Source organism: Ursus maritimus, unplaced genomic scaffold (genome assembly GCF_017311325.1).
Source record: "Ursus maritimus isolate PB19 unplaced genomic scaffold, ASM1731132v1 scaffold_7, whole genome shotgun sequence".
In the NCBI taxonomy this organism is placed as follows: Eukaryota; Metazoa; Chordata; class Mammalia; order Carnivora; family Ursidae; genus Ursus; species Ursus maritimus.
The window spans coordinates 13661730-13674258 of NW_024426885.1; the positions used below are offsets into that span (position 1 = coordinate 13661730).

The 12529-nt window shown below is 52.2% G+C and overlaps 1 protein-coding gene across 1 annotated transcript in view; it reads right to left on the reverse strand.

Moving 5' to 3' along the window:
- SLC18A2 (solute carrier family 18 member A2) overlaps positions 1 to 12529 on the reverse strand; it is a 34574-nt gene that overhangs the window by 880 nt on the left and 21165 nt on the right. The window contains exons 10-14 of the mRNA XM_040623947.1: positions 9030 to 9108; positions 8794 to 8845; positions 8077 to 8140; positions 6290 to 6409; positions 6019 to 6152 (exon numbers count right to left, since the gene is read on the reverse strand). Of these exons, the coding sequence (XP_040479881.1) occupies positions 6019 to 6152; positions 6290 to 6409; positions 8077 to 8140; positions 8794 to 8845; positions 9030 to 9108 (449 nt within the window). The remainder of the gene's footprint in view (positions 1 to 6018; positions 6153 to 6289; positions 6410 to 8076; positions 8141 to 8793; positions 8846 to 9029; positions 9109 to 12529) is intronic.

Consider the following 12529-nt stretch of genomic DNA (forward strand, 5'->3'; position numbering starts at 1 on the left):
GGAAGGGGGCCCGGGGGGGGGGGTGCGGCGGATCCTGAGGTCACCCAGTCCAACTGCCGTTTACAGATTTCACTGTGGCCACACAGTAAGGACACACTCTATCCTTAATGAGGTGAACTCCTGCTGGAAATGCACCTGAGGCCAAACTGCCTCCCATGTTTCTCTGTACGGATCTGGTTCTGGTTCCAGCCGTCTTCACAGGCCGCCCTTACGATATTTTAAGACCATTGCCATGGCCCCTGAGGTTTCCCTACACTAATCACAGGGCCCGTATCTTCATAAATAGCATTTCCAGAGCACCTCTCCCCAAATCCTGGGTGTCTTCCTCTTGCTCAAATGTAGGATTTAAAACACACAAAAAGACACTCTTACGAACATAAAAACCTTGTGCCTTCTTGTTACTGAAAAACAAACAGTCCATTGATCCTCAGTTGAAAACATCCTCAGTAAGTCCCGGCCGGTAATCACGACTCCTCTCGAGCGTGTGCAGACCGAGCCCTCGCCCTGCCAGGCCGTGCTGAGCGATCCTGGGGCAAGAGCTCCGCTTCACGCGCGCTCTGTGGGGAGGCCGATCCCCGCCTGCGCAGGCGCGGAGACGAGAGAACGTGCCCGTGGGATGAACGGCCAGACGGGGCAGATGTGCGCCAGAGAGCCTTGTGCCAGAGGCCGTTCCTGCTCGAGGCGGAGGGGCACAGAGCTCTGCGTGGCAGGACACGGCACCACGAACAGCTTCCCCCACCAGCTGTGCCTTTCGGCGTTTTCCTCCATATCAACTATTCCCCCAACATCCTTGTGTGCGGCTTGAAAATCTACATGGAAACACTGATCTGTTCAAATTTATCTCATGTTGGCCTATCGCAACCTATCTTGGTGTTTGTCAGCGATGCCCCCCCAGTCTTGCCCCATACATTTGATAACGTCCATGACTCCGCTCAGTGCTAACCCATTTCTCGTTTCCTGAGAAATTCTAAAATGATCTGCCTGGGTGACATGTTAAGATAATGACTTCCTTGACCCTCTAAGTCAGGCTGCCAGCTCAAATTGTCAGCTGCAAATTTAACTTTTTTTTTCTTCTTTTTTTGGTGCTTTGTGCCAAGTGAATACATGTATTTAATAAAGAGCTCAATTTCTAAAACTCAGTAACTGAGGCAACAGACATTGTCCGCCGGGAACATTCTCCCCATATGGATGTATTCTTGTTACACAAAAGGTTTAACCCCCAAAGAGCTCAACGTCTCACCCCCGCAGGGCAGTGATCCTCAAAGAAACATGTACAGGAATCCCTTGGGGGGAGGAGGTTAAACCTGAAATTCAGGTCCCTAACCCTTTGTGACAGTGGTGTCAACACGCTATGAGAAGCAACCGCCATAGTGATACTGTGTTGTCTAGACCTACAGCAGAGCCGTATGGCTGCCACAGCCTGCTGGACACCTGCCGCCATGCCTCTAAGGGCCTGTCCCTCCATGGCTTCCCCGCGAGGGAAGGACAGGTCCCACGGCACTCACAGGTGGAATGCTCACAGCTCAGGGACAGCCGTACAGAGGAGAGGGGACGCGAGCTGAACCTCGAAGGTTGGGAAGGATGGGCACTGCAAAGGACCTGTGAGCACAGCAGGAACTACCCACTCAACGAGCCACTAGGTAAAACAGGGACACGGCGCCGGGGTGGCTCAGTCGGTTAAGTGGCTGACTCTTGATTTCAGCTCAAGTCATGATCTCAGGGTCATGGGATCGAGCCCCGCATCGGGCTCCACACTCAGCATGGAGTCTGCTTGAGATTCTCTCTCCCTCTCCCTCTGACCCCCCCAAACTAGTGCACTTGCTCACTCTCACGCTCTCTCAAAAACAATAAATATAAAAATAATAAAATAAAAACAGAGATACTAACAAGCCAGCCTGGCCACCACAGAGGTCTGACACTGAGGAACACAGATATTAATGGGGAAGCCCAACCAGAGCCAGACTGCAGGGCCCCGAATGCCAGGTAAGGGGCCTTGATCCCTGGCCCACAGGCAGCAAGAGCCCCGGGAAGGATGGCCATCGTTCTACCCTGCTCATAACCGCCTTCTCTCTCTTGGTTCACCCAGCCCCATAAGACCTGACTCTGCATATATGCAGACTTCTTACGGACCCCCGAAACCTAACACTGGGCCCCTAGTATGGACTCAAACAGCTGTGTTGTAAGGGAAGAAGTTCAGTCAGACTGATGACGGGGGCGTGGACAGACTTTAGAGGTCAGAAGTGATCGATGCAGCCAAACCACATTTGCACACAGAGCCTATTCCGGATAAATAAGTTTTCTTTCTGGAAATACTGTTTCATAGCTTTGAGAACCTAGCTTACTGGCTTCTGAACCTCTTTTGAAAGACTGTGCAACAGTTCTGCTCTTATAACAAGTTATACGTGATCAAATAAGCCAGACGGTATCTGTAATATTCCCAAAGTGCCAGGGACAGAGAGGGGAGGACAGGATATAGTGGGTAAGCCAAGTGCGTAGGGGCCACAGAGAGCGAGGCTCAGGGACCCGCCAGGTAACTGAAGTCAGCTCTCTGCTGGGGAACAAGGCGAGTCGGACTCTCCACTGAAGACGAGAGAGGGAAGAGGAGGGTGTCTGAATTCAGAGCAGAGCCCAGTTACTGAGAGTTGAACCCCTGCCACACGCTTGGCTTCCTCTCACAGAGCAGAGCGAGGCTCTCCAAAGTGGTAAAAGGCTTGTTGGACCAAATGAAGTATATAAATTAAATGTGCAGCTGGGACATGAGACAGGAAAAGCACAGAAGGGTAAGCCTTCGAGGCTTGGAGATTTCGAGAGATACCAAAAAAGATTAGTGATTTACGTGTCCATTACGTAAATGCCCTGCTAAGGGACACATTTCTCTAAACAGATGATGACAGGCAGGTCTTTGCCTGGCCCCTGCATCCAGGAAGCAGAGTAGCCGGAAGGACGCGCTAGGACAACTGAGGCAGCCGAGAGTCGCTCGGGAAAAGCAAGCTGCGATCTCAACGCCTACTTTCCAGTCTCGGCCACAACAAGAGACGTCAGGAGTAAGATGTCAGACGCATGCCCTATCTCTAGAAGTAATTCTTCAATCTGAAAAAATATCCATACCAGCACACGGCTATTCTCAACCAGACATTTTGAGAGTCACGGGCTGCCTGTCATTGTCGTGTGACTAAAACACAGTTGTCCTCACATGGCAGAGCGGCTATTTCTTCTACTTGCAGAGGAACCTGAGTGACAAACAGGACTTCTTCTCCACCTGTGCTGATTATGGGAGAGGAGAGGGGAGGGAAGGGGAGGGTCGAGGAGAGGAGAGACGAGGTGAGGAGGGGTGAGGAAAGGAGAGGAGGGGTGAGGAGAGGAGAGAAAAGAAGAAAGAGAGAAAGAGAAAGGGAGGAAAGGAAAGAAGGAAGAAAGGAAAGAAAGGAAGAAAGAAAGGAAAGAAAGGAAGAAAGAAAGGAAAGAAACCGAGAAGGAAATCGAGTACACCGAACACCAAACAGAAGAAACACTCGAGGCTCACATACTAGGTCATGAGTCTACGGTTGGGGACCCATAAACACAGCATTCGATCCTTCCAAACAAAACAGCTGAAGTCCCAACGCCTCATTATCAGAATGCCGCCTAATACAGGAACTATGTGCTACGGTTTATAGGCCTTATTCCGGGTCTCCTGTCCCCCTGCATTTGATAAGTGCACATCCTGAACACCCGCACTGGTCAGTATTGGATTTTCTCAAGTGGGCAGGAATCGATTCCGTCTCCCCCGCGGCACACTGCTGTCCCGGCCTCGCTCCCCCGATCATCAGGTTTCTTCCCGCTCTGCGGGCTCCGGGAGCAGGCCGCAGCTGTCGGTCACCCTCAAAGGTTCCCGTCCCACTAGGCAGATGGAATCCAGTGTGATACCTTCAATGATGGGCGGCAATTACGGGCAGCGAGATGTGCGTTTTCTCAAGTTTTTAATGATTCCTCTTTCTAGGCACGGATTAAGGATTTTGACATTTTAACGGTGAAAGTGGCTTTCTGGAAACCTGCGATCCTATTGCTTTGCCCCGCAAGATTGTCTCTTCCACGTCCCTCGGCATTTTTAAGTGAACTAAAGCACGGATCTACACGAGGGGAGAGAAGAGGCACTGGGGGCCTGCCTCCTGCCGGGCGCCATGTGGACCCCACGGCGGGGGCCGGTGGGTGGGCTGATGCCCCGCTCATCCTCGGACCTCGCTCATTTCCTCCGACACCTCAGATTAAGCACCACGCTGCTGCCCACACACAGATAACCCAGCAGCCGCTAACGTCCACGGCTTGGCTAGGGAACCCCATTCAGCTGTCCCGGGGTCTCAGCAGCAAAAGGAAGCGCTCACCACCCAGAGGGAACAAAGGGAGGCGACCAGGGGACCTCTGGCCGGGCAGCAAATCAGAGCATTCGGTAAAAGCAAGAAAGAAGCATGGGGGGTCCTGGAAAGAGTAACACGCTTATTGAGCATTGACTGTGTGCTAAGCCCGGGGCTAAGCACCGTGTGGGGTTCTCCTCCAAATCCTCACAGCCAGCCAGTGAGGCAGACGCTGTCATTCCCCGCGCGACAGCGTGGCTCCAAGGCCACGCCAGCCCTCCGCTATCTCCCAAGAAGCTTAAGCAGCCGCCCGGGTGACAGGAGCCATCTGTAGGTGATTTGGCTGTTTTTTGGTCAAAAAGGGTCGGGAGTAAACTTCCTTCGGCCTTCATCAACTTGTTATGGTGGCAACAGAATGAGTTTTTAAGTCATTGCCCTGAGAAGTTTCTGACCCCGATGCGGGCGTTTCAAGGCCCTGTGCGGGGGTCAGGCCGGGAGCCAGGTCGGACGGTCGATCAAGCGCGACGGTTGTTCAGAACTGGGGGCATCGAAGCGAGGAGAAGGAAAGAAAGGGTGGCTTCCATCAGGGGAGTTCCACAACACCTTCCACTCCTTTCCCTTCCGCTGAACGGGTCATGAGTGATTCAAAATCACCTCGTTACTTCCTGAACAGTAAAGGGCATAGACCGATGCTCGGTGCTGAAGATGTTTTTTAAATATATTGAAGAAATTCACGAATACAGAGAATGTTCCAAATAAACAAAGGCCGCACCCGGCCTAACTGGCGAGTCTGTGTCTGTTCCTAAACCCACTCTTCGGGGAAAATCATAAAAGGGCAGTTTGAGAAATGCCAGAGCATCGAGACCCATTTCGGTTCCCCCCTCAGAAAAAACTTCTGGAAGTACCCCCAAGAGAACGTCGCCAGTGAACCTCAGAGCCACTCCTAATCACAAAAATACGGTCCCTCCCTGCCTGGGTCATCTCATTCATTCTTAATCTAAACCACTCTTCCAGTCGGACGAGTCTCTGTCACCACGCGAGGGTTTCATTCACCACCAGGTATGAAGGCTGTCGGGTTAACGTGACTAATGCATTTCAAAATTCAGGTTGAGAATCAACAAGCGAATTTGCTCAGAGGAGGAACACCTTATGCTCAATTCTATATCTTTCATCTAGTTATGATTTTGGTTATGAAACTGCAAACCTGAAGGTGACACATGATCCCGTGTGCTCAGAGGCACCTATACGAGAGTTTTCCAAACACCCTTATCTACACCAAAACCGTCTCCAGAATCCTTGGCAGTAAGGACTAAAACGCTATCACGGAAAGCTGCGAGGTTTAGGACCTGGCGCATGAGGCGAAAAAATTATGTTCAAGATTTTCAAGAACTGAAGTAAATTACATTGAACTACCCCATGTCTGCTCGACGAAAGAGCTGTACGGACTGCTAACCTATGTACGAAAATCATGTCATTCTTCACATTTATAAACAAAATGCTTGATATAGTAAAAGAGATATGGCCCATGTGGTATAAACTCAGAAGGAACTCTTTACCATTTATGTTTGGGGAGTTCTGCCCAAACGGAGCAGAAATATATTTTATAAACTAAGCCGTGAAGAAACTATCCAGAAGACCATGCTAAAATGATCAAGAAACACTTGACTACGTCTTAAAATTTTCTTACCATTTTTTCTTCCTTGGCAGGCGGACTTCGAAGAAAAAAGCAGAGAGGAGCAAAAACAATATCAATTATCCCAATGATGGTCATGAGCCACGGAAATCCGACGGCCTTTGCGATGGCCCCACCAGCAGAAGGACCTTTCAGGAAACAGAGAATTACATCAACCTCTCTCCAGATGTCTCACAGACAGAAAGATATAAAAGTTTAAATAATTTGCAATCAGCATGATCGTGCATTAAGCTAACAGGCTGTTCTGAAAAGCCAGCATCCTCACCTATGGCATATCCCATACAGAACGCTACGTCTGCAATGGCATACACGCTCCCGTAGACAGACACGTGCCGCAGGTCGACCAGGTAGCCCATGATGGGCATCATGGACGAATCCACCATTCCTGTGGACAGTCAAGGAACATGGTCTATGGAAAACGGATGTGACCCAAAAATGTGCGGAATATCAGGGACTGTGTCCTAACCTCACAGCCCCACTAGCTCTTCCCCAATGGTCATCACCACCTCTGAGTCTCAAAGCAGGCTGCCCAAGGCATACCCATCACTGAAGACAGGCTGCAGGTCGCTGAGGCTGGGACCGGAACCCAGGCCACCTTTGCCTGTTTTCCACCTTACCTCACCTGTCCTCCATGGTCTGAAGGGCCCATCTTCCAAAGGAGGGCTCCCAGTCCTCTGGTGACTCACAGACCAGGCTTCACAGCCAGTCAGGTGCTGCCCACTGGCTGTGTGGGCCCCTCACCTGCTTCCAGCCGGTGCTTCCCAGATTAAATCCCTTCCGGTCCACTGGCCCCCAGCCCTCACCCGGGGGGCACACCTACAAGCCTCACACACCCCATCGCCATCCACAAACCCTTGCCTCACGCACAAACCATAAGAAGTTGGAAAGTATCAGGGAAGCTGTCTGAGGGGCCACCCTGCCCTGCTCGGGGAAGAGACGGAAAGGGGCTGCTCAGTTGGGGCTCAAACACACACCACCACCGAGGCCAGTATTAGAATCTCTTGTTCCTTCAGCACAGGGACAGGCGGCATAAAGAGCGAGCACGTGTGCGGAGTCCTGGGCTCAAGGCCCCGGCGGGGTGAGCACGGCCATTCCTTCTCTCTCCGAACATGCCTTCCCCATTGTAAAACGGCGCAGATCGCGATCGGCTACGATGAGGCCGGATCCGGGGACCCCTCCAGCGGGGGGCTCCGACGTGAGCTCCCTCCCCGCCAAGTACTAGCGGCACGAAGAGGCGGGACGTTTCTTTCACTCAACGAGTATTTGTTGATCCCCTAACGCGTGCAGGGTGCTGGGGCCATGGGGTGAACAGAGGGGACAGAAGAGCTGGACGGGCCGCGAAGAGCTGAAACACGAATGACAGTTGTCCCTGACGCCGTGAGGTGCTGTGTGAGGACAAACCTAACGGGGCCTGGGGAGTCCGCAGAGGCTCCCTTCTCTCTTTCCACGGTACCAAAGATTCAGTTCTTGCCTTTAGCCTGGGATAGATTTAGCGTTTACTTTTATTAAGCCCCGTCTGTATATTACAAAGGAGAAACAAATGTGTACTATTTATGGGAAATGTTCACGAGATGGGGACCGTTCCTCACATTACAAAGGCTCGTCCCCTCTGCCGGTGAGAAGTCCCACAGCATGGTGGTGATCGATACCTCAGCTCACCTTTTCTGTACCAGACCTCATACAAAATACATGTGAGGTCTCTGCCCCCCAGGTTCCCAGCGGCAGGTCGGTGCGCAGACTTGAGCCCAAACAAACGCCGAGTGACGGATTCTCCTGTTTGCCCAGGGGCAGCAACGGAGTGTCCGTTTGCTTCTGTAAATATCAGGCTTTTAAACATCCTGGTGTTCAGGAAATTAACGACTAGGATGTAGAAGCAGGAATCTATCTGTAGATAAGCGACAGGCTGTACTCGAGCTTGGCCGCCCACAGCCTCCTCTCAAGCTTCCGGAAATTTTAGGTCGAGGGACTACAGTCTGCCCCAGTAAGACGAAATCTTTCTTAGTCGTGGGGAAAACAAAGTTTTAAATTGAGGCATAAGGTTAGGTGACTTACCAATTGCAAAACCGACTCCAAAGTTGGGAGCTATGAGTCCATAAATGTTTTTTGCAAAAGGAATCTATAAGAGGAAACAAATATTACACTAGAATCACGATATCCAACGGTAAATCTTCCGGGAAAATCCTAAAGACATGTTTTCTCTGGCCTGGTGTGCAGGTTTCCTTCGGGAGGAAATGGGAGGAAGAAGGGGGGGAGGCTTTGGGGAGAACCGGGACCTCCAAGTCTTTAAAAGTTGAAGACAAAATGGGTTTTGCGACCACCAAGGAAAAACTCGCTAACTGCTGAGTTGAGATCAGCCTGGACCATATTCCATTTCTGACAAGGACCAGAAGGCCTCGCTCGCGGCAGATACTGGCCATTGGTAGAAGGTGTTTTATTCTAGAAAAACATCTTGCTATTGTTTGAAGCTAGTTGTTTGAAAGAGGTTAAAGACACTGTAATGTTTAAGATGATGGGGTGGGTAGTGACATATACACTATGCAACAAGACAGACTAAATAACCTCCAGCTGACATAAAATAAAAGTATATTCTTTGGGGACTCTTGTCCAAAAGGTTTAAGATGATAACAAATTAGAGGAAAATGGAATATGTCATCAGATCAGCTATCAACAAAATTGAAACGGCTACAGAAGTTTCCTGGGGATTCTGGCCCAAAGCAAAAGTTTTATTTACAGACCATTGCCGCTTGTCCAATATCATCTTTTACTCACACATAAAATGCTGATTCCAACAATTATCATTCCCAGAAGAGCGCAAAGCCACCTACCAAAAAAAAAACACAAAAATACACCTTTAATAAATGATCACTCTGATTTTTCCCCCCAGGCCAAATTTTCAATAGAAATCAAAACAATTGCTTGTAATGACTGAGGCAGAAACACGTAGAATTTGCTTCAAAGAGCTACATTATTGTAACAGAGCGAGCACTGTGCGCCTTTCATCTTACCTCCCCATTTTGTGTGCGAGCATCCCAAAAATATTGGTTCCAATGAGATAAGAGATGCTGGCCGGCAAGAAAGCAATGCCTGTAAATTTATGAAAAGGACACCTTATCAGCATTGATTATCAGTCAAGTGTTAGAAAAAGTAATAATTGTCAGACACCACGATGGTGATTAGAACCGCGGGGAGAAGCCCTGGGGCCTGCACCGAGCAGCTAATATCCGGCGGCTGACGGATCCAGACTGGACCCCACAGGCCTGATCCGTCCCCACAAAGCGGCTGAGACATTCCACAAATGAGATGCACCCCCCCATCAACAGCTCCGTCTCGCCTCCATCTGTGCTGGGGGGGGGGGTTGCACACACGGCCCGACACGGGCAGCTCCCATCTTGGGAGGGGGGCCCCTGTGACCCCACACGCGCCGTGAACAGCGGCGCCCCCCGCCCCCGGCCTCACCCCTTTGTTACTTTACCGCAGAAGGCAGGCAGGCACAGTCATCAAAAAAACTGAGGCATATTAAGGGCCAAGGAAAAAAGTTAAAATCATCCCAAACCCCACCATTCAGAGAACGAGCATGGTGATCTCCTGTTAGTTCCTACCCACGCAGATAAATGCGTGTGCCTGGGGTTTTAAGAAAGAAACAAACAAAACGGGGGGTTATACTATTGTTCTACACCCTGCTTCTTTCAACGAGCTTTATGAACATTTTTCCAGGTCTAAAAAAATTAATGTCCATGTGGTCTTTTTTTTTTTTTTTTTGGTGGCCGAGTCACGTGATGGACATTGACACGTCCGAGATTCGACGCCCTCCCAGAGACCTGGCATCCCCGGACCAAGCCTGTGCCAATTTCCAGCCGCGGGTGGCGGTGGTCACCTTGAACATCGTCTGTGCATTGAACAGAAAGCCCTCCCCGAGTCCCACCTGCCTGGCTGCTGGGGATCTGTCCACATCAGCTCTGTGTGGTCCCCATCTGTTATCAGGACAAGAGACAATGTCTTCTCGAAGGATGGCTTTTCAAACTAGTCATACTTTTAGTGTTCTCCTTGGACTCAGTTATACCAGATTTGATTCTAAGCCTTGCCCACTTGTGGTGAACGTTGCTCTGTGCTTGGTCCCAAGACCGCACAAGCTAGACGTGTACACCAGATACCGGACGGCCAGCAGGTAGGCTCCCAAAACGCACAGGGCCCGGGGCCTTTCTTGTTCCGGCAGCTCAGCAGCGCTCAGACAAGTGGGATCTTGCCCCTTCGAGGATACGGCAGGCTCTCACTGCACCTCCCTAAGCACGAATGCAAGCCATCAAGCCCTCCCGAGAGGCTGAGCCTTCCAGCACAAAGATTAGGTCCAGGAGCAAAATCCAAAACCAAATCATCCCAGGCTTGGTGATCTGGGAAATAATAAAGAGCAATCTCATGGTCGTGTCCCAGGAAACCATTGTCGTCACACTTGTCATACGGGCGGCCAAATGATTGTTGGGTGTAATCAGATTGAGCAAACAGGACTGATAGCACGGGTCCGGCTCAGGGCCACAGCAGAGACAATGACCACACATGGCTCTGGTCTCCATGAGCACGTCGTCAAAGGAAGGAATCAGGTGACATCTGAACGGGGACGTGGCTACGTTAGGGACGTAACAAAGGTGCGAACGCAGTGCTCTGGACCCAGAAGCTCCCCAGAGCGGCTGGTAATCAAGCCTAACCTTGAACACAACGGAGTCGAGTCAGTATGGAGACCAGAAATCATGAGGGCCTTGGTCTCAGGATGAGTGTCTACGGGTTTCGGGGAGGCGGTAAATGGAGGAAGGAAGCAAAGTGTAAAACAAATAACACCACAGGTGCCGCGATAGACAGCCACCAGCACTGGGCCTCAGTGTCAGAGAAACAAAGGAAAATGGAGGTGGGGGTGCCTAGACCCCCTCGAGGAAGGCAGCTGCTCTCCCTCCCAATCACTGCTCTGGAGAATTGAGGTCCCAGATGGGAAGATCCCACTTTTCTAGAAAAGCCTGAACTCGAGGTTCTTACATGAAACCTCGGGATTTGTAAATGTCGGCAACTCATTTTTTGAAACGTTAAGCCCCTGCAGGCGGACACTGAAGCAGCAACCAAACCCACATTCGGGCTGAACTCGGTCCACAGACAGCGCCCAAGGAAGTGGACTGCAAAGAACCTGACCACGAGCCCTGCTTCCCGGTGCGTCGGCCACCTGCCTGACTTGGAGCGGGGTGCCGAGCTCACCCGCGGGACCTGCGCGCGGACGCACCCGATTTTCCAGAGACGGCAAATCCTCCCAGTCAGCGAACTGCTTCTGGTTCACGCTTCTCCAGGAAAACACACCCGATGTAAGTGTGGCAAGAAGCACGGCGTTCACTCCAGCTCGACACGGACGAGCGGAGACACAGACACCGTTCCGACAGCACGCATCTCCCAGGAAGGTTCTGAGGGTCAAAGGGCAAGCAGCCCTCCCTGTCTGATTCCCCTGCCCTGTCCCTCCCTGTGAGCTCCGCCGTCCTGGCATGGCACCCTGGTGGCCTGGCCTTCCCCAACCTCCTAGCGGCAGGGGGGACCACTGCCTGTTCCCACCGCCCAGCTCCGGGGGGCACACAGGCGGTGCTCGGAGCAGGGCTGAGCACTCAGAAAAAAAAATCCCATGGGAGGACACGGACTTCCCAGAACCAAACGTATGGAGGGAGGCCACCGTCCGTTGAAGGCAGGGCCCCCCCATCCAGCAGCCTGGCCCCTGGGAATGCGAGGCGGCGGTGGGGTCTGGAGCCGGAATCCTCTCTTCTGGACTTCCAGCTTCGGACCTCAGGCTCCAAGCCCCCGAGATCCGATCTGCCCACAGCTTCGCCATCTCCTGCGTTGCCGGGGCCCCCACCGCACCACACAAGCTACAGAAGCCGTTCTAGGGACTCAGAGAAACCTAGAACCCTCAGCGTGCCTCCCGTCGCAGCCTGCCTAGTGTCCCGAGAGGAGACCACCTGCTTTGCTCAGACAGACCCGGGCTGGGAGCCCACTGCTCTTCCAGACAGCTCTTGAAGGAGCCCAAAGCTTCCCATCACTTCCACCCACTGGTCCTGGTGTGCATTCCAGAGCCTTCCACCTCCTCCCCCCGCCCGACCACCAGCACGAGAAAATGCATCCCACCCACGGGTTGGCTTTCCCAGCAAACCACCAGCAGGGCGCTGGGGCGTTCCCAGTGACTGGGCATCTACCGCTACCCTTCTACCTTGAAACACCGCGCCCAGCCCCATGCTGGGCGCACAACACGTGACCACTAGCTCCGGAGGAAGGACCCAGCGAATCGCGGGGCTGGCTCCACCGTCTGGCCCCAGGGTCATGCCTGGCCCCGGAGGCAGTCACTCCTGCTCTGCACCCGGGGAGCCGCCACTCACATAGCCCTCGTGGGGCTCACAGCACACTGACCCGCACCCCCACCCGGTTCCCGCGGGACTCCAGGGGGCATTTTCCACCCTAGGGCAGGACTCTACGTTCTCACTGGAGGCAT